We start from the raw sequence: 24,315 nt of genomic DNA, 5'->3' as shown, positions 1-24,315 counted from the left end.
TCCTATGTTTAAGTATGTGAATTTTAAATTCCATCCAAAAAAAAGGTGAAACATCACATACATCTTGCTTTTACAAAAAAAAAAAAAAAAAAACAACCCACAAAAAAAACCCCTTTCTAGCCCACCCTTAATGCTAACGATGACTTCGATACATTTGGCAGAAGAAACTAAAACTGGACCAGGGGACCCTGAACAGGTGGGAGAGTTAAGTCAGCACAGGCAGTGGTGACAGAGTCTCGCTCGTGGCCAGCACAGACAAACTGTTTTCTTTCAAAGGCAACACAGCCTCCCTACCGGAAGAAAGGCCAAGTCAAGTACCCGGGGACGCCTTGCTTCTGCAGCGAGGTTTACGGCGAGCGCCACGGCGGAGGTCAGCTAGCACAGCTGTGCGTGCAAATACTCAGAGGCTCACAGAAATCACAAGACAGAGGACTTGTTTACTGACTCCCCCGAGAACTCAGGTCAAATACCCTGGATTCAAGAAAGGGGGCCGAAGCTGGTGACAGGGAGGAGGAGGTCTGGCTATAAAACAGAAAATGTGCCCATGACTAGCAGCAACGAGGTGTCTGTGCTTTTAGGAACAGGACTGAGGTGAGAAGGACGGATAGGCTTTTCGGAATGAGTAAATTCACAGGAAAACCGTAAGCCAGGAGATCACTGTACCAGCTCATCAACACAACTGTTAAGTTTCGTTTAAACCATCATCCCCAACGGTTGTCCATCTCTGTCCCCTGACACCCTCTCTTCCTTCTCTCTCAATTCCTCCTATTTTCCCTACTGCAGGACTTCACACCGACGTCGGGCGTGCAAATACCCGGGGACAACACACACGGCTGAGGACGGTCGCTTACCTCCTTGGCCTCCCACAGCTGTTTTGGCAGAGGCTTGGGAACATTTAGCAGATTCTCTTCTTTCAGCGGGCCGGGGAAAGATAGCACTAAAGGGGGGAGGAAAAGCATATTCACTGTGCTTAGAAGGTGGCCATCCCACCCTCGGCCAAACTCATCATCTTTGCAAAAAAAGTGATTTTATAGGACACGTTCTGTATGGACTCGCTACTGAAGAAGGGGTTTTGCGCGTTGCTGTGGGGCAGCCCTGGATTCAGCCCTGGAGTGTAAGGTGCAGCGAGGGGCCGCATGTGAGAACCAGGGCGTCAGGGGGCTGCCGTGCAGACAGGGAACAGACAGTGCAGGCCTCTGCAGCCGGGCACCCGGTGGAGCCCTTTGGGGGCACAGGAAAACACATTCCCGAGAGATGAGATGAGGAAAAAAGGCCCAGAAGCAAGGAAATGGCGGGCAACTACGGAATGGAGATACGCTTCTCAACAGAGCACGGCGTAAGAAAAGAGTGGCAGGAAATAAAGTTCAGAAGGTTGAGGCCAGATTGGGGGAGGGGAGGCCCTGAAAGCTGGGCAAGGAGAGCATGGAAGCTGGCGGGGTGAGGAGAGGCCACAGTGGCCCAGGAGGGATGAAATGAGGGCAGTAAAGAGAAGAGGGACCCAGCATGGAAGGTGGCAGGGAGGCTGCTCCCTGGCGGGTGGGGGCGGCAGGTGGACGGGAACTGAGAATCCAGACGGTCTGAAGCAGAGCCACTGAACAGCCAGCTCCACACCAGGGAGGATGTTAACGTCCTGGGTCTGGCCAGGGGAGACCGGGGGTTGGGGGATCTGATGTCAGGAAGGGGATTCAACCCGAGAGGCACTGGCGACAGCTCAGAACTACAACTGCTGTTGGGTCTCCGTGGCTACACGGCCTCTGGCGTGACTGTCGTGGCCCCACACCAGGACAGTCTGTGCACCCGAGGATAAGAGGCCCCAGAAAGAAGTCACTTGAAACAGAGACCAAACTTGCAAAATAAATCCTGAGAATGAGGACACGGCTGCCATTTCGGCTTGGATATTCCAGGGTGAACCACCGTTCCTGGTGGGGGCTGGGGGTGGGGTGGGAGGGTGTCCCTCTTCATCCTGTTATTCGAGCCACTTTCTTTTGAAAAGCTTATTTGGTCAAATTAAGTTTCAGGTTATAAAGATTTAGAGAAAGAAAACCGCGCCTGGTGCTCAGTGAATAAATGAACCGGGTCACGCCCTCCTCCGTCAGTAGGTTGCCAGCTCCAAATGGCTTTATGAAGCTCAGTATCTTCTGCAAAACTGGCAATTTCACTTTGCAATCAGTTTGCCTTTCCTCCCACTGTTATTTGCATCTGTTGAAAACTTTCTTTTCTTTTTCTTTTTAGATTTTACTTTATTAAAAAAAGTGGGTTTTTTTAAGGTTTATTCATTTTTCAGAGACAGGGAGAGACACAGCCTCGGGGTATGGGGGAAGGGGGAGAGAGAGAGGGGGACACAGAATCTGAAGCAGGCTCCAGGCTCTGAGCTGTCAGCACAGAGCCCGACGCGGGGCTTGAACTCACAAACTGTGAGATCATGACCCGAACCGACGTCGGACAGTCAGCTGACTGAGCTACCCAGGCGCCCCTCTAGATTTTATTTTTAAGTAATCTCTACCCTGAATGTGGGCCTTAAGTTAAGGCACCAGCCGGGTGCCTTAACCTGCAAAACTTTCTAGATTCGAAGAGACAGCTGAGAAACAAAGTGTTTGGATAACTAGTGGTTTCAGTGACTGATTCATTAATATTTTCATGTGGTTACAACTTCTGTGACCTAACTACTACATGGTTCCTCTCTCCTGCCCTTGATCGTGGCTCGTGTCAGCATTTGGGGAAGTCCTGGACACAGGACTGTGAAGAGTTCAGAGTGGAAAGGAGGCTACAGATACTGCGGTTAGCATCTCGCTCGGCACCGGTAGGTGAAATCAGTTCATACCTTCCCCGTGTACATCGTTCTCACCATCACAGAAACCTAGTGGGAGAGAAAGGAACAAAAAAAAAAAAAAAAACACTTTTATGTGGTACTTCCAATTTTATTTAGCCAAGAATCAGTGACTCTTTCTGATTTGAAATAGAATTTTGAAAATAGAAATAGAAAATAGAATTTTGAAATAGAAAAAGGTGGTTTTGGTACACGGATGCTCTTCCCAAGGTGCATTAGCATTTATACTAAAATTAAAATAGACAGGATTTATTTAAGTCTAAAGCTGGCTCCTTTCTACTTTCCTTTTCCTTTAAAATTATCTCCGTCTTAATTTTTTTTAACTGACTCTATCCTGAAAGAAAGACAATGTACAAAGTCTGAGAACCTCTATTCAAATCACAAAGGAAAGAAATAAAGATCAAAATGTTCCCACGTGTGGGGTGGGGTGGGGGAAGGGCAGGTAAATCCAAAAATCCACATGACTGTTCCACACTTACCACGTGTATCTAGAGGGACAAACTGGAAGTTCCATGTTGTGCCTTGTTATATATATATATATATATATATATTTTTTAATATATTTTACATAAATATATAAGTATTGCTTACAAGGGGGTCAAGTTATTTTAAAAATAAATTTACCTGGAGTCTCAGTCAATTTAAGTAGTGTATGTGACAGCTATTCACAAAGTTTTAAAAAAATTTGACTGGGAATATATTCTGGCTAATCCAGCATTTTTAACCCATAAAATACAGTGCAGATGACAAAGTACAGTATTTCCCATTGCTCTAAGTGATAACCCACGAACTATGCCAAGAATGATACGTTACCATGCTCCTTGGAGTAATGAAACACAGTGAGTTTTCGGTATAAAATCGGGACAAAGTTTTAAGTGCTAAGTCTTTAAAGAGGCTTACATGGGTAAAGCTTAGTTAAGTTTCTGGAGAAAGCTCAACCTATCAGTTAACCTGATGAGCCTCTGCAGCTTAAAGGAAATGTCTGACGATCATTCATTCAACCTGCATTCATCAAGTTCCTGCACTGGCGAGTGCTAGGCGTGGCCAGATAGCAGGGCAGAGGGGAGAAGTCGGAACAAGGAGGCAAGTTCTCCAAAACAGGTAGAAGACGGCCCATCGTGGTGGGGCCCAAGGCAGGGGGCACCGCTGAGAATCCCCAGGAGCGCTAACAGGTGGATAAATTAAGCTCACTCATAAAGACAGAACCTCTCTCAGCCCACGCAAACAGAATCTAGGTTAGTGACCCAGGACTTTACTTTGGTGCACGCCAAGAGTTGGGTAAGCCCGTTAAAACGCAGGTTCCTGGGCCTGTCTCGAAGACTGATTCAGAGGGTGTGAGGATGGGCCCAGGAATCTGGTTTTAATGATCACCTCCGAGGACCCTCCACAGACAGTCCTCGCCTGCTCTCTTAGGGACTCGGACGAGGCTAGAGCTTAATCCCCATGTGACACGTCCAAGGAAAGCAAGGTGAGCAGAGAGCACTGGGAAACGAGGTGCAGAGAGACAAAGGGCGTGGCTCTCAATCAGCAGCGTCAGGAGGAGGGGAGAGAAACTTCTGATTCATACTTTGGCTTCCTTGGGGACCCTCATCTTGAGAAAGGGCCTGGAACTTGACCATTCTGACCGGGAAACAGTGACTATCCCATTACAAATAATAAGCTAAGCTTGAATCGGCAATCTGGCGAGCTATGTTGCAACATCTCTTCGTCATCAAGACCCCAGCCACCCTGGGCTCCATTAGGAAGGCTGACCTCCCCCTCATACGCGAGGAGCCGAGGGCTACCTTGTGAGACGGAGTGGCAAGCAGACATCACCCCTCTGCTATCCCGTTGGTACCAATGAAACAGAAGGAAGCCTTCCTGGAGGAGGAGGCATCTGAGTCAGGCCCATGAAGGATAATGACAAGGATGATGACATTGAGAGCCAACATTACTGTTCATTTACTATGTGCCAGGCTCCCCAGCTCTGTGAGGCAGTCTATGCCGTCCTCACAGCGGCCCTATGAGGCAGTCACTATTAGCAGCCCCAAGATCACACTGCCTGCAAATTCTGGGACTCTGTGTAGGGATTTAGACACTGGGGAGTGAGGGTGAAGGGGATGCCCCAGTGTAAAGACGGGAGGAGGAGGGGAAGGAGAGGAGGGTGGGGAAGAGACGGGGAAGAAGGGAAGAGTGGGAAGGAGAGGCAAGGCCAGTGTGTACAGCAGGGGCCAGAATGGCCGGAGCACAAGGTGGGAGGAGTGGCGGATGAGGCTGGACTGAAGGAGCCTGCCAGTTACGGGTGTGACGACGCAGCAATCAGGAGTGATGGGATCACAGTCGGGCTTTGGAGAGAGGGTTCTAGCAGCGGGAGAGCGGGATGGCTGGGAAGGAGAAAGCCCCAAGGCAGGGAGAGCGGGCGGGAAACCAGCAGACCGGTCCAGGCAAGCAGGCAGTGGGCCCGGGCAGCGAGGACAGAAGGAGGTGGCTCTGAGGCTCACTGCAGGACAGAACGGCCCGGACTTGGCTGCTGAACGGTGCGAGGGGTGTGGGAATGGGGGAAATCACGGGCGACAGGCTCGCGGCTTCAGGTAACAGCAAGAACGGGGGTGGCGGTAATGGATGCTAGCGCCAACCCAACACAGAACCAAAATATCCAAGCCTGGATTTTTTATTACTGGATTAAAAAAATGCCCTAGGATACAACTATAAATAAAGCGCTAACGCTAAAAAAGGGAACGCGCTGTGACTGAACATCTGGAAACAGAGGACACTCACCCACATCGGTCCCACAGGGGACGGCAACGACCACGGCTCCATCTGTGTTCCGGGAACCCTCGAGGCCTCGGAGCCACGGAGGGCTGACCTCCCAAATGCAACCCAGACCACGTTCCTTCTGCCCGCTCCCATGCCGGACAAATCTAAACTCCTGGCACCGGCTGGGTTTGCTGAGCAGGGATGTGGCAGGTGCAGCAGGAGGTGGGTCCCTTCAGCCTCCCCGTCCTGGCACTCTTGCTGTCTGGGTGACACCTTCGGACCCTCTTAAGATCTGGGATGCTTGTGCCCTCCCCCTCTCCGTCCTCTACATACACAAAGGGTCATTAACGGGCTCATTTCCTTCAGGGTTATTTGCATTTGAGACCTTCTCCTTAACTGAGCGGGTCACAGCATCTGCCTGCTGAAAGGCCACCGGAGGTCCAAGCCATGCCTCTTTCCCAGGGGAGGGGCTCAGGGCTGCAGTTCCCAAAGCTGGTACAACTCAGCATCTATCTATAGCTGTGGGTGCACAGATGATTCCCACACGCTCTTGGGTCCCGGAAAGGACAGGGACCGCTCCAGCCCCCTCCTCCACGGCAACGTGGGAGCGAGGGAGCGGAGGGCAGTTAGGGGACAGTCCTAGGCTAGGAGACTGAGCCAGGCTCACACGGAGCCCTTCTGCTGGCCGGGCTGTGTGCGTGTGAAATGGCCAAGTGCACCTGCTGCCAGGGAAATGGTCAACGCTTCTCTTCGTAGGTTCTGGATAATTAAGTAAGAAGAGAGAAACTGTAAGAACCTTGTCTGGGTGTGTAAGTTTATTTCTGTCATTTACATCAACCACTTACTGTTGACGCCTAATTGTCACGCGACTCAATAACCGTTATGAAAATTGCGAAGCCATGTATCAGACTAATGGCTTCTTCCTCCGGGGACACAGACTCCCGCTCATGGATGGATCACAGTTTATTGCTCATGTAGTTACGTAAGAGCAGATGCTCCCTTATCAGCTTAAAGCAAACCAACAAAGAAAAACATGGACTGAGCTAGCTACATCATTATGCTCGGGGAAGATTCCCAGGGAAAGAGCACTTTTTACTGTGTCTGCTGCAGAGCCTAAATCCTGGGCTTCAATTACAGTTTCCCATCACTTTTTAAACCTTTACTTTATTTGGTTGGTCCTATAATAAGAAATACCTTTTTGCAAAGCTAATTGATATTTTTAAAATCCAAAAGGAAAAGAGAATGAAAAAAAACTTTAATGAATTACAGGGGGAAAATACACGAAACTATTTAAAATAGCTCCCACCAACAAACAGAATTCTCCAGAAATAAGCCCCATCCTTGGAGACTTGAAGAATACTTTAAACACGCTGGCTTTCCCATGTAAACACATCCTTATTTGGATGTGTTTCTGAGCTATGCTATTCTTGCAAGGCTGCTGCAGAGAAGCAGGCACACAGCTCGGAGGCTCGAGCTGGGAGGTCAGCCCACCTTCCCCGGCTGTCAGCCACAAGGGCCCAACAATCTCTACCTGCTGATTTGCAAAGGAGTGACCACCTTGATTCTCAGGTCAACCCAGAAATTCTGCTCCAGGGTTTCTTTCTTGGTCTGTCTACCGCGATCAACGTTTCCGTTCTGTTGCCTTTCTGCCCTCCGACCGACCTGGACAATCTCCTCCCCACCCAGGCTAGCTCACTCAGTTAATCGCCTCCTTCACTTACTTTCTTTCCTCTCTGCACGCAGGCCTGAAAGGCTCCTTCCTTAAAATTACCCACGATTTCCTTCTTGTCTCGAGGATTCTGGCCCTTTCTGCGGAAGCATAAACTTTGCAGAGAGGACGACAACACAAATGAAGGAACGGCAGGGGCAGAAATGCAGCTCGTTACTCACGGTTCCGGGGCGAAAATCCATCAATCTGGTTCCCTCTCGGTTCAGGGAGACCAGGGTCCTGCTGTACTTCCTGGCACCTCCACTGATCACAGCCTCTGCCGTTCTGGGGTTTCTCTCTTTGCTCCCATCAATGCCTCTCCTGAGGCCAAACTACCGCATCTCCCGTGCACCCCATTTCCCTCGGCAGTGAGCACCGGACTCCCGTCCAGCTCCCACGATACCGCCAGCCTGACGCTCACACTCCCGTGGGTGGAGACACAGCCTTGTGGCCCAGACCACCTCTCAACCACCTGACACTTGAAACGTAAATGAACGTTTGGGCAAATGCAGCCATCTCTGAACTGCACCAAGGGAGCAAATACAGCAACAATTGTTACTAACTTAATCCCATCCCTACCGTGGGCAAGGAAATAAGACCTTGGACATTCTCCTTGGAAGGAACAGAGACTATCTAGGGCTTCAATGGCCTCAAAAATAAAGAAAACCAGAAAAGCTGCTATTATCTTGACCAAGATTTACTTATGCTCCTGTTTTAAGACCAAACACGCGGCCCTAACTGTTTGTGGACAAGAGCCAATCTGCACAGGGAACAGGTAATTCAACACCATTTTTCCTACTAGATTATCAACCGCAGAGGGAAAGGCAGGCTTGGAAAGTGTCTTAGGGAGCCCCGCAGGTTGGATGTCAGCACCTAGAGTCCGTTCTAGCCCAGTGCTCCATGCACGCGAGCCACTGTGTAACTTCTCCACAGTTCTCCAACACCGAGGGCTCCCGTGTGCTGGGCACCCTGCTGGAAGTAAGACCGTTAAAATGCCGACTTCAGGAAATCCACACTGAGCAGAGGGGGAGAGGCACACCCATGAGAAAGACAGTCAGGTGACAGGTGCCAAGACAGGCATGTGCAGGGAGGAACTTGGGGTGGAAGGACATGGGTGGGTAGCTGTGGGTCGGCGGAGGGAGGAAGATCAAGGACAGCTCCACAGAAATGGCGACAGAGCCAAGGGTGTTGGTCCAGGTAGGCCAGGGTAGGTGAGAGAGGAAGAGACGGGAACAGGAAGACACATCAGAGTGGTTCAAGTGGTGGAGGAAGGTGAATGAAGGCCAAATCCCGGAGTTCGTGTCATTCCAAACAGTGAGAAAGCACAGAGGCTGTTAGCAGGGGCCTTTGTGTCTTACCCATGTATGGGGCAGGCCAGGCCGACTGGCCCCCTCCTCCATAGGGGTCCTGGGGCTTGGCGCTCAGGGCACTCGTGTGAAGGGCGGAATCAGAATTGGTCCTAAGGGGAGGAGGAGAGAGTCTGGCTGAAAATCCATTTGTCTTTAGTAAGAAGGCAATATTCTTTGCTGAAAATTGCCCACAGGAGAGAAGGCAGGAATGAGGAATTTACAATCATCTGTTAAGATGAGGAGTTGGAACCTACCTGAAGTCCCTCACATCAAACCACAGCCTCTGAGGATCTCCCACACCCAAAAAGATGGCAGTCTGTGCCTGCACAGTCTTGTGCTTGGAGGCTAATGGCGTAACCATCTACTCCGACAACGCAGACCTTGGACTCACCGCCTCCCTTAAGGGGCTTCCTGTTCCCCCTTGCAACTCAGAAGACCGCTGGGACCCGTGCATTCTCTGCACCAGAGTCTCTCCATCTGAGAATAACTCCTGTGTGAAGGGCCACCTACCACAGGGCTCCTCCGGCCCTTCCAGGGAGAACGCAAGGCCAAGACGACTTTGAAAATAATACTACATGTTCTTTGCCCTTCTGCCCTCGCTCTCGTCAGGAACATGGCAGCTGTGGGGTCAGGCCGAGGACCCGCTATCTCTATCTTCGGGGAGGTTTGTAAAAGGCACAGCACTGCCACTCTTCTCAGTGGACTCTTCTGTGGTTTGGAAAATGTAACTGTGCTTCCTAGAAGAAGGCATCTTTTTACATACACACGTGATGAGTTTGTGATTGCTACTTTGTTATTTTTAAGTGCACAAGTATCTTTTATAAATCTCCCAGTTGAACGTCTAGTAGGGATAGCCTGATGTCAACAGACACAGCCACTTATGCAAACACTCTTTGAGGGCCTTAACGTCTTGGAGACTGTAAAGGAGTCCTAAGGCAGAAAGTTTGGGAACCACTGATCTGGAGTGAATTTCTGAAATGCTCCCAGACGGTTCCAGGGGCTGCATAAGCTTAACTCTTAAGAGACAATTATTTACTTATCCAACCGTCAAACTCCCTGCCTTTTGTGAGAGACCTCCGATTAGCCTAAAATGCTTCCCTGTGGTCTGTTCCAGGTGAGAGCCTCACATGGCCAGTAAAGCCGCGTGGCCTGACTGGGCACCGTGGCAGTGCTGTGCTCAGACGGGGGTACAGGAGATTCGGAGGCTGCATGATGCATCAAGAAGAGCGTGCCCCCTGGGGTCAGAGACCCCCTCGGTTTGGATTCTGGCTCCTTTACAGAGTCAAAGAGGCTCAAGAGAACATCAGTCAAATGCAGAGAGATAACTGGGCAAATGTGAAGGTAGCCTGGGTATTACAATCACTGTTAATTTTGTCAATGGCATTGTGGTTGTGTTTTCTTTAAAAGAGGTTCTTACCAGCCTTTCCTGTCAGAGATATTTACCTGTGTGATACTCTGTCTAGTGGGTGGCGGGACGGGGGTGAGAGGAGGGGGTTCCGAAGAAAGGAGCCGGGCCGACGAGGGCCGAAGCTGACGGGTGGGCACAGGGACTTCCCATCGCTCTTTTCTCTTTGGTGTATGTTTTGTATTTTGCACTGGAAACTTTTTTTTTTTTTTTTTTTTAAATCCCCATACCACCGCACATTAGCTAAACTGCCTTGGACAAGTCACTTAATCTCTTAAAACAGAAAATAATATTCATTCTTGAAGGATGCTGTCGGGATTGAAAAAAAAAAATGACCCCCGGAGAGCACTTACCACTAGAGTCCAGCCCAAAGCGATCGCGATGCCAAGCCAACTCTGGCCGAATGCTAATGTCCCCCATGTTTCTTGTACCTTATTTAATCCCCACAACCATCCCTTGATACAGGTATTCTTATCTCCCTTTTCCAGGTGAGTAAGCTGAGGCACGGAGAAGTTAAATAACTTATTCGAGGTCGCACAGTAAGAGCCAATCTTGCGGCCCCGCCCTGGACCTCGGGTTCTCATACTGTCTACGTACCCTGTGCTGTCTGTGCAGACATTCGAAAAATGGTGGGAGATTTAGGCCTTTGACATTTTTTTAATACTTCGCATAAACACATCTGATACGAATATCCTCCGGCCACCGGATAATATATCAAGGGCAGCAGGACAATCGAATCGATTGGTCTCGGAAATTTATTTCTACTAGCAATGAACCCAGGTACCTGTTAAGTGCAGATGTCAGCCTGAACCCAGGGTGCTTTTCTTCTTTCCAAGCATGCTGCTGCCTTTAAAAACCAGAGTGACAGAAAAAGAAAAGATGTTCAATCCACAGGAGCAAAGGGGAGCCTGGGGCCTGAGTTTGAGAACTGGCTCTTCTCACCTGGCCGTACAACCTGAGGGAAAGTCACTTCAAACGCTCCATGACTTGGTCATTTTGCTCAATGGTGTTAAAATGAGGTCAGACTGAGTGATCTCTCCACCTCCTAGGATTCCTGATCTCCATGATAAAAACTACCACAAATCCACGAGAACAGGGTTATTAGCTGGCTGGGCACATAAGGAGGTTTGGTTTTGTTTTAAAAAGGGGATTTATAAGCACCTTTGAAATAGTTCGATTCTAGATTCTATGGCCGACTCCTCTCTGGGGGAAATGAGGTCTTGCCCAGCACACATCCCGCGTGTCTGCAGAGGGGGCGCCCTGGCCGTCCTGGATGCAAAAATGCTATTCCCGTGTAGACGGCCGTGAGGAGGAACACGTTAACTGTTGTAATTGCCCAGTTTATGAAAACGTCAATCCAACTAATCCCAGGGCTCTGGGAAGCTGAAGACATTTTTTTCTTGGATCCGAGTTTGCAAAACAATCCGTTTAGAGATGCCTTTTTATGATTTAAAATGCAGTATTGTATTTATCCCACGACTCGCATCCCAGAATTCTTGAGGGCAGGTGACAACCCAAGGAGGCAGGGGCCTGCCATCACTCATCTTTTGCGGACTTCCCAGGTCCTGACTATGTTATTCACGGTGAAGTGCTCAGTCGGGATTTGCCCGGAGAGTGGATGGAGAGTCGACCTCAACACAGAGAGCTGATTTTTTTTTTTTTTTTTTTTTTGATATGTACACTTCAAGTGTCTCCTAAATCTGACCCGGTGACCTGAAAATGATATCACATACACAGTGGATACGCCAATCTTTTCAGTTGGTTTTATATTCTGTCGCCTGCTATACTTAAAAATACTCAATTTTGTTTTGTATATGCCCTTTGTCTATGAAAATACTCAGAGAGTCTAAATCAAATCCACTGTGTAAATTACAGTTTTAGAAGCTTCTTAAATCTTTCTTTCCTTCCAATGGCTTACGAGGACACCCCAAGCAAAGGTGTTTATTTTTCCTATTTTTCCGTGTCTTCAATAGAAGAATACCAAATCAGAGCATTCCATTGGTAGATGTGTTCAAAATGCGTTTCTGTTTGCTTTTAAATATGAAGATCTAGGTTTATTTTAAATTACTTTTCATCTTAGACTTCCATATGAGCCTATGATTGTTCGTGGAGGACCTAAGTTTTGTAAGAGAAAACAAAATTCCATGATTTATACTAGAAATCTCTACAACAGCATTCAAGGTGGATAAAATTAAGTGGAGCCATCGACAAACACATCATATCTTTTTAAAATACGGCTTGCTGGGGCATCTGGGTGGCTCAGTAAGTTAAGCGTCCAACTTCGGCTCAGGTCATGATCTCACGGTTCGTGGGTTCGAGCCCCGTGTCGGGCTCGGTGCTGACAGCTCAGAGCCTGGAGCCTGCTTCGGATTCTGTGTCTCCCTCTCTCTCTGCCCCTCCCCGGCTTGCTCTCTGTCTCTCTCTCTCAAAACTAAATAAACAGTAAAGACATTTTTTAAATACGGCTTGCTTACCTTGGCCAACTCTCATCCAGAGGCTGTGAGGAGTAACTGGCTCCGAAAGTACTACCATCAAAGTGGAATTTTTAATAAAGGAAAATAAAATTAATGGCAAGTTGAAGCAGAACGAAGACGCCAGAATCATGGAGAGTCAGACAACAGGGTTTCTGGTTCTTATCTGTTTCTCTACACCCATCGCTCTTCCTCCAGGCCTTCCCTCCACAACTGCCTCTGGAGAGTGCTGTCTCTGTATGATTCATGTGTGGGGTCTGTCTTTTTTTTTTTTTTTTTTTTTTTTTGGCTGGCATAGCATCTTTTGTTTTCAAGAACTGCCTCCACCCTTCACCCCAAACCCGGTAAGGCCGCCATTCTTTGGAAGCCCCTCTGTCCCAAGGCTCAGTATTTCCAGTCAAGGTACCTTATACCCCCGGCCACAGTGATTGGTCAGGGATGGGCTCCTGACATAAACAAAGCCAGAGAGTGCCTCGGAGGAGGAAAAAAGGGTGCCCTCAGTTGGGGCGATGAGCCCAAGAGAAGCGTCAGTCTGCAAGGAGACAAAGCCCATCCACCCAGGAAGTCAACACAGACTGACAGGTGTGATCCCCCTACCCACCAGGGGGTACGTAGCGGATACAGTCTCAGGGCTGTTGTGCGAACCCCTGGATAGTGCCCTTGGGTTTCCAGGGACATAAGTCAGTAAGTTTCCTTTTTTCAAGCTGAGGGTTCCTGTTACTTACAACCAAAAGAGAGCTGCACTAGAAATGGTGGAGAAATGGTAAGTTCCTTGGGCTGTCGGGGGCTCCATTTTCTAAATTCTGTACTCTTCCAGGGATGGTGCCCTGGGACATATTCCAGACGCAGAGAGAAACAGATGTGATGCGACAATATCCACGCCGAGGGCAGTAGAGGCGTTTAGTTAATTTAGTTCATTTACACCCATAGAACAGTCTCTTCAAAACATCTTTAATCATAATAATCTCCTGCTGCAAACTGTAATGATTCTATACAGAAGCCACCACGTGCGTGGGCTCAGGAGGAAGGGGAGGGGGCCCCCGTCACGCAGGCCTGGCCTGGGCGTCCCCGATGAACGACTGGGTGTGAAAGGCCCCTGTGGCCGGGAGGGGCGTTATGATCACGAGGTCCACTCTCTGTATTTGTCATCTGCAGCTAGCTTACTTCTTAATCTGAACCTAAGTCCACACGGTAAGAGATGATTTTCAAAAGGGAGACACTTCCTCAACGATGGGGCTTCGTGCATGTGAAGCGCAGGCTAGAATACGCCACAGGAGGCGAGCACGAAGGAGGCAGGCCCCCTGACCGATGAAAACCACCAGAGCCTTGGTGGACCGAGCCATCGGCCAGGAGGCACCGAGTCTCCCCACCCGCGGGCATCTGTCTTTCCGCTTCCTGCAGAGTTCAATGGATCTCTGTGGGGAGAAGCAGAACGTCAGGAAGCAGAAGGTTCCCGTTTCTCTCAGTACCCTGCCGTCCTAAGTCCCCGAGGCAGTGCCGCTAACACAACTTAGCACGTGGAGCCTTAAGAGTAACAGAATGACCAAGCGCCCATTACCTCAATGGTGAGGTTTGAGGCAGCACGTTAACCTTTCTGATGCATGTTAACAGCATGGGCGTGTAGTGGTTTCCTGAAATTAACTTTCAGGGGTTCTCACTGCATTGCCCAGGCCGGGGTGCGGCGGCTGCTGACAGGTGAGATCCCCCCACCCACCAGCTCCACGCCGCCCTGATGCGGAAGTCCGCGTGGACGCCCCACCGGTCGGCCGCCCTGGGCTCGGGCCGTGCCCTCCTCGGCCTCCCAAGGGGCCGGGACCCAGGAACACCACCCCGGGCCCGGCTGGGGTTCTTGATGCGATGAGGCCGGGCCAGCAAAACTCAAAAGATGTGACCGCTCAGCATTCTTAATTCTCCCTGGCACATGTCATTTACTGGCCGTTTAAAAACGCAAGAGCTGCTGGGCATCAGGAGAAACGCTAACGTCACTGGCTCACGAAGCTGCAGTCAACCGAAGGCAAGCCCAGAAAAGTCTTCTTAAGATTTCAGGAGCTTTCACTCAGGTGGCTTTGACTAGTCCACAACACCGACATGTCCTACAGGACAACCTAAAGATGGGGAAATACCCTTATTTGTCAACTTGAATTTACCATCAATTCAACAAACGACCGTGGCGTCTACCGGCTGCCAACGGAGAAGCAGAGTTTTTAACGAGCCAGACCAGCTCCTCGGCCATCACCCCCGGTTAGCCTAGGTTAAAAGGTCCCCACATTAGTGTGCACATTTTTATTGGCACACCCGCCCCACGCACTCCTTTTCAGGTCCTTTGCTGCCTCCTCCTCTTCCTCCTCCTCCAATCCTGATGCTCCCTGAGCCCCATGGCCTCACAGCCTCTCAGCCCATGTTGCTCACAAAGGGACAAGACGGGGACAAGGGCCTTGGAATTGCTGGGCATCATGCCGTAGGGGCAGCGTGGGAGGCTGGAGACACTCGGGGAGGAGTGCCCGAGGACACAGAGCCGGGCCCACCCAAGCTCACTGGGGGCGGGGGGGGGGGGGGGGGGCGGGGGTCAGTCCTGCCCCGGCCTCTGGCTCCAACCGGCACTGGGCTCCTGTAGTCCAGGGACCCCCAAACCCGCCGCCGACAGTTCGTGCCAAGCCCCAGTTTCCCACCGCCTGCTCGGCTTTGCCACCAAAAGTACGTTCAAACTCCACCCGGACACTAACTCCCGCTCCTCCCTCGCGTCTGCTCCTTTTCTCGCCCGTCCACTGTGTTTCACCCACCGACGTGCTCCCCACATGCCTGTGAATCTGGAGAGGAAGCTCCTTGTGTCCCTGCCTCAGTCCGCTGACCAAAGGCCTCCCCTCCTCCTCCTCCACGTGGGCAGTGTCACAGGGAAGCTTCTTACTCACTCTTCCCCAAAGGAAGGGGAGTAGCTCTTCTGCTGATAAGACAGGACATCTGGTGGCCCATCTACCCATGGGTGGGGTCACTGAGCCACAGAAGCTCCAGACGCATCCACCCTGTCTCTGCTGTGCTGCTGGCCTCGTGGCTGGAGAGCACAGCCCGGCTTCTCCTTTCGGCTTCCGGTTCCCATGTGGTAAGCGCACCTGGGGCAGGGCTCAGGAAGAGCCTTCTAGAGGCAGCCTGGAGGCTGGCCATCTTGTCTCCGAGCCTCTGGAGCTCAGGGTTCTACCAGGGGGTGGTTTGTGGGGCAGGCCCAGGACCTCCCATGCAGCCGGCCGGGCGAGTGGACTCTGAGTCTGCTTTCCTGGAACCCGCCCGCAAGACGACTCCCAGGGTCAGAGCGAACACACAGAGCCGGTCCCAGTCTGGTTCCTTCCTAATTTCTCAACCACGTCTTCGCCATCATGTTACTTCCTCTTGTCCTGTTTTGCCTCCAACTACGTCCTGCTAGAAAACATCTTGGAGTCCAATGTCACGGAGAGAATCTGAGTGGGATCTTTCTGAGTCCTTGCTTGCGTGGGAACATCTTTCTGCTCTCCTTGGCACACGAGCGACAGACAGGTCACATGTGGAATTTTGAAGTCTGAACATTTTCTCCTGAGAAGCTCTAAACATCAGCCCGTTCCTTGCCCTTTAAGATGGAAATCGCTAGTGGGTATTAGGTAAAAGTTGGGTTTTGTGATCAAATGCATTTTGTTAGTCCCGGGTGAAGAGAAAAAGTTTTTTAGCTGTAAGCCTTCTTAGAGCCCTGGGGGCCGGCGGGGGGCGGGGGGTGGTGGTGGGGAGTGGAGTAGCGTTTCCTCAAATGTAACAGGCTGAGTATGTCAAAGAAACCGTGTTCTATACACCAATGTCCTAAAACTTTCATCTCGTTGCACAAACAGACTCAAAGCAAGGTCTGTTCCAAAGAGGAAAGCCATTCCTAACTTTGGCAGGTCTTAAGGCGTCCCTTCCTGACCACTCACGCTAGTTTCCCAGATGGCGATGCACTCCTGCGCCTTGTTGGGAACATAAATCAGAAATTTTCCACACACTTATTTTTCTCTGTTTCTACAAACACCTTTAGAGGAAGGCGTTTAGCATGATTCTCCATTGTGTCCCCTGCATTCTCGATGTGTTACCCACAGGTCTAAGATAATATCCTATCTGCCGCAAATTCACATTAGTTGTTCAGAAATGTGACCAGACGGCGTGTGGGACCCATGTCCGCTGCCCTGGAGGAGGGAAGAGGGCTGCTGCAGAAACCGGCGGCCGCGGACACGTAGAAGAGCCCGTAAGCTGAGTTTGCAAGCCCAGGCCCCAGCCAGGGACCAGGCGGTGCCCCCCCCCCCCCCCCCGCCTTCTGAGTGTGGCCCCAGGCACAGCCCAGCTGGACAGCGCCCTGGTCTTTGCTTGTGATGGCTGCCTGTGGCAGCAGCAAAGCCCAGGGCACTAGCCTTCTCTGAGGCCACAGCTGCCCACTGCACGAGGAATGTCCCCAGGCCGGTGCCCTGCTTGCTACCCACTCAGGGAGGAAGCCAGAATATTTGTTAAACAATGTCCGTTTCATGTGAGATCCCTGTATCATAGGACTGAACCCCTGTCTGGGCCAGTCTGCCGCGCTGAAGTAACTTCCAAGCCAAGAAACAGCTGCAGGAAGAGAATTCTGGATACGTTTTTTTCCTTTTCTTTTTGTTCTAACAAAGGTTCAAACTGGTGTGAACACTTTCAAATGACAGAAGTGGGAGACAGACATTAAGGAGGTAACAGAAGACCCTGTGTGAAAGGCCACCGTTTTAAGCAAATTATTTCGAAATCAACTGAATGTGGCCACGAAAGGAAAGATGAAATCTTTCTCCAAGTTCTTCTGATTTATGTCAGTACCTTCGACGTATAATTATCCCTCTCCTATATCTCACTAGGAGCTCACGGCCCCTTGGTTCCGCAGAAGAGACACGCTGTCCATTAACGGACCGGCCTGAGCTCAAAAATTTTTTTGTATCAGCAGATGCCCAGTCCCCAGAGCCCAGTTAGGTTGTGCTTAAGAAGAGAACAGAGAGAGGGGTCTCACGACCTGTGGATCAGACATGTACTGTGTGATGAACTTCAATCTCTCTGTGCATTAGTTTAGTTTTTGCTTCCCTTCCCCTCTGAAGGTGACCTGTATTTGCTGCTGTTTTCACAAGGGGACCCATAGATGGGGTCAAGTGACACCCCGTGATAAATCACCTGGGAGGAGACCGAGTCCCCTGAGCGCATGGTGTGGTCGCCCCTTCTGTGACTCTGCACAAGATACACCGTCTTCCTGGAACATTCCCTCTCCAGCTGCCTCCCTCTCTCTGCATCACCTACCACCTTCTGCCATCATCTTCCTTAATCATTTCTTTACCTCTTTGCTGTCCACCACCTCCCCCAGACCAAAACCTCACCAACGCGGGGACACGTCTTGTCCCACCACCCAGTCCCCTGCGCGTGGACAGTACTTGTACAGAAAAGGGACCCTGTAGATCTCTGCTGAGTACACAAATACATCATCCCCTTACCGGTGGCTCATCCTGCAAGCCTCAGACGTACCGCAAGGATGCCTTTTCCAGCCTCCCATCACTGGTCCTGGCCGCCCCTCCTATGAGCTGCCTCGACGAGAGCTCACCACACTGCACTGTGACCACTGTAAGCAACATGAGGACAGGGACCATATTATGTTCGCCACTATGCCTGCAGTGTCTCAGCGGGGCCTGACACTAGTAAATAATTTTTTTTAATGTTTAATACTTTTTTGAGAGAGAGAGAGAGAGAGAGAGAGAGAGAGAGAGAGAGAGAGAAGGGGAGGGGCAGAGAGAGACGGAGATACAGAAACCAAAGCAGGCTCCAGGCTCCGAGCTGTCAGCACAGAGCCCGACGCGGGGCTCAAACTCACAAACTGTGAGATCATGACGTGAGCCGAAGTCGGACGCTTATCTGACTGAGCCACCCAGGAGCCCCTCATTGTTTTGAAGTGAATGAACACTGTCCTCTGTCGCTTTCCTTCAATCCCCTCCTCTTCTAAGTTATTCCCTTGGTTAAAAGAGCTGTGAGCATGTGTACATACTTAGACCATACTTGCTGTAAAAAGGCTCTGAGATAGTTGCAAGTATACAGGTATTTATATATATGGCTATGAATATGTCATGTATGTATTATACTATTTACAGAGAACACCTACAGGAGAAAAAGAGAATCAAGACTTTGGAAAAAGACATATTGTTAAATCAAGCAAAGAAACACTCAGAAGTCTTTTGCTTGAAAATTCTCAGCAGTCTCGATGAGGGTTTGGTGTACATGCTCCTCCCACACGTGAGCACATGAGCCGAAGACTCGTCTGGATTCTCCTCTCCCTTTTGCGTTCTGCGTAAGGGTTATTACGTGTTCCAGAAGGGAACCCGCAGAATCAGCTGTCACCGTCACCCTCCCTGACAGCAGTCACATAATACATAAAACTAGAAGTCAGGGTCTGTCGTGGACCCTGTGTCCGCGGTGTGTCCCTTGGAGGCGGAAGAGAGGGGAGACGGGAACGTTCCCTGGGGTCGCTATCCCTGCCTCCAAATAGGAAGCTGGAGGAAGCCCGGGGGCAGGAGAAGCGTGTCCCCTGTGTGTGTCCTACAACCCCCCCCTACAGGGCCTCTCTTGACGGCAGGAGGGGGTCCGGGGGCCGACCCACCGAGTGCCGGAGGCAGGGGAGAGGCCCAGGCCCGGAGTCCGCTTGACCCGGGCTGAATCCAACCTCGACAGCGCGAATCTGGGACAAGTGACTTCGACGCTCAGCCTCCTCCTTGGAAAATGCGGGTTAAAACGCAAGAACTACTCAGCGAGTTTTGAGGACGGAATGACACAGAAATGGCCCGGCGCGGTGCCTGGCATGGGTAGGTGCTCGGCAAACACGCGTGCCCTCCCCCCACTTCCTGGTTTCTCGAGAAGCCAGCTCTACCATCACTGCCAGGAACCAGCTGTGCAGTGACACGCACCCCGCCTTCCTGTGCCTTCCTCCACCCCAGAGCGGGGAGCGCAGGGAGGGCACGGGGCCTCCCGGCACGCTGCTTCCACGTCCCCTCCCGCCAAACTGTGTCCCCGAAGCCCTGAGCACAACGCCGGTGGCCCAGCGGTGACCACCCCGCCCACTGCCTAAGCCCCGGCCCCTGAAAAACAAAACTATCAGGGGACTTTGAAATCTCCTCTTCTTCATTCCTACTTAACAGCATAGGTCTTGGCGTAAGTACTGCATAAGAAGTTTCCTAACTTCATACCGTAAGGCGTCACTCACTGAGCTTGGAACTGCATAAATAGGGGATCGCATGAACTTTCTTCTGGAAGTTCTCACAGCAGGGTCCCCAGGTCAGCAGAAATAAAAATCAGCCAGATTCCCACATGTCTGTTTTAGCTAGATAGACCAGGTCTCTCTAACCTGGTTCAAAGTCAGGTTTAACTGTGCCTTGGCTGACCTCGGAAGAAAATCCTGAGGCGGCCTTGCAACAGGGCCGGGTTACAGGTTCTGCTTGTGTCCAGTTACGTCACCCAACTCCGCTTTATCACCGTTTTCATCAAGTCAACACCCGCGATGGTCTTTCCAATTTTCAGCTGCAGAGATGTTTCTAGTTTCCAACTCGTTTGTTTTTATTGCCTCCCTTCATCAGATAAAATGAAGGCTTGGAGGCCAAAGGGGAACTGTAGGGAAGAGAAACCTTGAAAACCTCTCAAACATTTCAGAAGTCATACTGCCCTCAGACAACGAGAAAGGATATTGGTCGTCCCGGCTTGTCCCCAGACCGTCGGTGGAGCGCGTGGAAGCGGGTCCTGGCCGGCCTCTCCACCAGCCCATGGTGGCGGGTCCCCCGTGCGCTATCAGCCTGGTGCAGGGACGGCTGCGGAAAGAAGGGAGAGGAGTCGGCCTGTGACCATGAAATCGCCACACTCACCCTCAGCAGCGGTGGCAGATGAAAAGGCAGATTCGGATTTTTACGAGTGTTTATGACTGTGCCTCGAGTCAAGGTAAACACAGTCACGGAACACGTGGGGCTGTTTCTGTAGGAGTGCAGAACAACTGAAAACGGTCTTTAGTGTGTTAAGATAAAAGCCAAATCGATGACACATTAAAAGCTGTCACAGTTACGAGGCAGGACCACAGGTTCATACATCACACCCCAGACACTCAGAAGTATGTTTGAAACGCAAGAGGTCTATTTCAGACAGAGGTAAGCTGGATACCTATAGTATCTAGAAATACAGATACAGTATCCATAAATGTGTACACACACACACACACACACACACACACACACACACACACAACACAGTATCCAGAAATACAGATACAGTATCCAGAAATATATATACATAGTATCCAGAAATACAGGTATATAGTATCCAGAAAGAAACCGGAATACCTACAGACTGTGGGTTATTTGTTTTGCACAGAGTCTTTAAATTTCCAATTGAATTGACAATGTTTAAAAATTCAGGTCTGAGGCTTCTAGGGAAAAATCTGAACACCCAGGCCACGCCAGTCCCACGTTCCCATGTGGCAGAATGGACTGAAATCGAGAGTGGCTGCTCTCTGTAGGTGGGACACCCGTTCTCGCGCTTTTAATGCTTTTTTAACCAGACCACCGACTAACTACGTTAGACGTTTGAGTCTGTAACCCCTCAGTTAAGGAAAGAGAAAAGAATGCTACCTCAACACAAGTTGGAAATGGCGCAACTCGTTATTCCAAAAATGGCACAAATGAAAATATAAACAGATTCAAGATAAACCCATGGTCAATAAATCCAAAATCCTTTCTTAAGGGAGGCTTGGGTACATTCTTCTTAAGTTTATTTATTTTGAGAGAGACAGACAAGCAGGAGAGGTACAGAGAGAGAGAGAGAGAGAGAGAGAGAGAGAGAGAGAATCCCAAGCAAGCTCCACACTGTTAGCACAGAGCTCGATGCAGGGCTCAAACTCATGAACCATGAGAGATCATGACCTGAGCTGAAATCAAGAGTCGGACACTTAACCAACTGAACCACCCAGGTGCCGTGGGGGTACATTCTTAACATTTTTGAGACTGGCATCATAAAAGGCAATCTTTTTGGTTGTCAAAGGCCAAACGCTAGGCTGGACCACTGTATCACACATATGATGTGCGCGTAGTATATATATAACGTTACACAGGGGATGGATGTGTTTGTGAAATATACGAAAGCAGATTTTCTTTTATCTAAACTGAATCATGTATAAATAGCTTGCTCTGAAAGGAATCCTATAACAGAGGATGTTTTTATAGGGGAGCTGTTTCTTTTAGCTAAGAATTGGTGGTTACTTTTTCTTTGCTAAACATGGATTTTCTCACTCTGGACTTGGGAAAGCCTCCTATTTCTCCAGAACAGGCTGATACAATGTCTAAATTAATTGAGTCTAAGAGTTCTAATCTCTCTGTTTATTTTTGAGAGACAGAAAGCACGAGGTGCAGAGAGAGAGAGGGAGACACAGAATCCGAAGCAGGCTCCAGGCTCCGAGCTGTCAGCCCAGAGCACGACGCGGGGCTCGAACCCACAAACCGCGAGATCATGACCTGAGCCGAAGTCAGCCGTTCAACCGACTGAGCCACCCAGATGCCCCGTCTAATCTCTTTTTCAACCCAAATCTGTCATCTCCTAAAACAAAGAGATCTTCGTGAGGAACAACTTCTGAGGGCATGAAAAACAGCCGTTGTGATGGGTAAGCTGGGTGCTGATCTCAGACAACACAGCATAATCTTCCAGGGAGTGACAAATTGAAATACCTTGTTAATCAGGAGGACGCACACCCACATCACAGTTTTCAAAACCTGTTTACACAGGAACACGAGGGACAGATGACTTTGTTCCAGGGTAAAAGGGAGGATTCTCTGGTAACAGGACCAACATTCACCTGAGTGGTGTTACATGTCCTTGGAAACACACTTTCATCTAGGAGCCTCGGAGTACGGAGACCGGCCTACAGAGGTGGGGCTGAGGGCCTCTAGAAGGGGTTCCAAAAAAGCAGAGAGTTCTTGGAACGTCTGGCAGACTTCCTATTACACACATACTTGCTGTTCACACTCGCCTCTTTTGCGGTCACCAAATGCATGGGCCCAAATCCTGTATTGCTGCCTGGACTCAGCTCGGGGGCGGGGGATGGTCTCTGCCAACATTGGATATTTTCTTCTCGTGCTCAGCGAGACACTACTGAAGCCCCCTGCCCCTACAGCAGCTGGTCTTCTTCCAAACTACACTGAGCTTTTCGGCCTTCTGGACTCACAGGCACCTGCCTTGCTCATGACATGAGCTCCAGCAGGTGTTCCGTGGGGGAAGCTGGGGGGGCGGGGCGGGTGTGTGGCTGAGCAGACTCAAGAAGAGGAAGCCTGTGAAACACTATGGCCTTGTGCCTGCTGAGAGCTAAAAGTCTGTTATTTAACAATGTATTTCTTGGGGCGCCTGGGTGGCTCAGTCAGTTGAGCGTCCGACTTCAGCTCAGGTCACGATCTCACGGACTGTGAGTTCGAGCCCCTTGTCGGGCTCTGGGCTGATGGCTCGGAGCCTGGAGCCTGCTTCCGGTTCTGTGTCTCCCTCTCTCTCTGCCCCTCCCCCGTTCATGCTCTGTCTCTCTCTGTCTCAAAAATAAATAAACGTTAAAAAAAAAATTAAAAAAAAACACACAATGTATCTCTTAGGTTGACTCTAACACAAAAAAGAACTAGAAGGCCAAGGGCTTCGTGCTTTCAGTTCCTTTTCAAGTTTTATCCATAGTTTTTTTTTTTTACGTGGGTTGTACCCACACAGCACATACATTCTTGTGGTCTATTTCCTGTACCTATTTTCTGTGTATGTAACCCTTATAGCTATTAATTCAGCAGGTGCACAGTATTTCACTTCCAATGTTCAGGAGGCCCACACCCCACGCTGCAATTCAAAGAACATGTGCTTTGGAGTCAAAGAAACAGTTCCAGTCCAGAATCGTTTTCTTAACAGCCAGTCATCCCCTCTCTCTTATCTGTAAAGTGGACAGGATGCTGCTGATAACTTCCTCACAGGCTTGCTGAGAACACGAAATTAGATGATGCATGCGAAAGCTGCCTTATCCCAGGGGCACTGGGGCTTACCGGCCGAACTGCTCCCCCACCTGCTTCAGTGCACAGGTGGAAGCCCTAAGCCCCAGAGGGACTGTATGTGGACCCAGAAGGAAATGCAGGTTAAGCGAGGTCCTCCAGGTGGGCTCTCATCTAATAGCACCAGCGTCCTGTTAAGAGGAAGAGACCACAGGACACACACACACAGAGGAAAGGCCGTGTGAGGGCAGGAAGAGAGGCCTGACCAGAAACCCGCCCTGCCCACATCTCGATCTTGGACGTCCAGCCTCCAGAACTGTGGGACAAGAGATTTCTGCTGTGTCAGTGGCCCTCCCCCCACCCCCCACCCCCAAGTCTGTGGTGTCCTGTTAGGGCAGCCCGAGCAGACTAAGAACACTGGGCATTAGAAGGAGGATGGATGTCTAGGTGGTTGGGTGTTGGCAAGCATCTTGTTAAAGGTGAGGCCACCCCACAGAGTCCTTTAATGGACAGCACGGGCAACACCATTGGTAGGGGTTTTCCCGCTACTCTGAGCCTCCCAAAGTATCCCTAAAGGACCTAGATCTTTGTTAGGCACCCATCTGCTGCCCATGCCGGGTCACCTCTAAAAGCTACAGCCTGGGATGAATGGCTGGACAGACAGAATGCTGGCAGGGCTCTGTGTGACTGGCTCTGGCCCACGGTTCGGGAGCAGACATGATATACATTTGTCCAAATAGAAACTCTCCTACTCTCTTCCTTCTGCCCTGAGAATTCCATGACCCAAACAGGGATGCT

General features: G+C 50.3%; 1 protein-coding gene across 4 annotated transcripts in view; it reads right to left on the bottom strand.

Annotated features, from left to right (window-relative positions):
* CRTC3 (CREB regulated transcription coactivator 3) overlaps nucleotides 1-24,315 on the bottom strand; it is a 109,898-nt gene that overhangs the window by 29,500 nt on the left and 56,083 nt on the right. For all 4 annotated transcript variants that reach the window (XR_009263794.1, XR_009263793.1, XR_009263795.1 and 1 more), the window contains exons 3-8: nucleotides 20,215-20,334; nucleotides 12,500-12,561; nucleotides 10,810-10,872; nucleotides 8,630-8,730; nucleotides 2,822-2,857; nucleotides 852-937 (exon numbers count right to left, since the gene is read on the bottom strand). Coding sequence is in view for 1 of the 4 variants with exons in the window: in XM_058736497.1 (XP_058592480.1) it covers nucleotides 852-937; nucleotides 2,822-2,857; nucleotides 8,630-8,730; nucleotides 10,810-10,872; nucleotides 12,500-12,561; nucleotides 20,215-20,334 (468 nt within the window). In the remaining 3 variants the exon portion in view is untranslated. The remainder of the gene's footprint in view (nucleotides 1-851; nucleotides 938-2,821; nucleotides 2,858-8,629; nucleotides 8,731-10,809; nucleotides 10,873-12,499; nucleotides 12,562-20,214; nucleotides 20,335-24,315) is intronic.

Source organism: Neofelis nebulosa, chromosome 7 (assembly GCF_028018385.1).
Source record: "Neofelis nebulosa isolate mNeoNeb1 chromosome 7, mNeoNeb1.pri, whole genome shotgun sequence".
NCBI classification, from domain to species: domain Eukaryota; kingdom Metazoa; phylum Chordata; class Mammalia; order Carnivora; family Felidae; genus Neofelis; species Neofelis nebulosa.
This window is presented reverse-complemented; position numbering and strand designations above follow the sequence as displayed.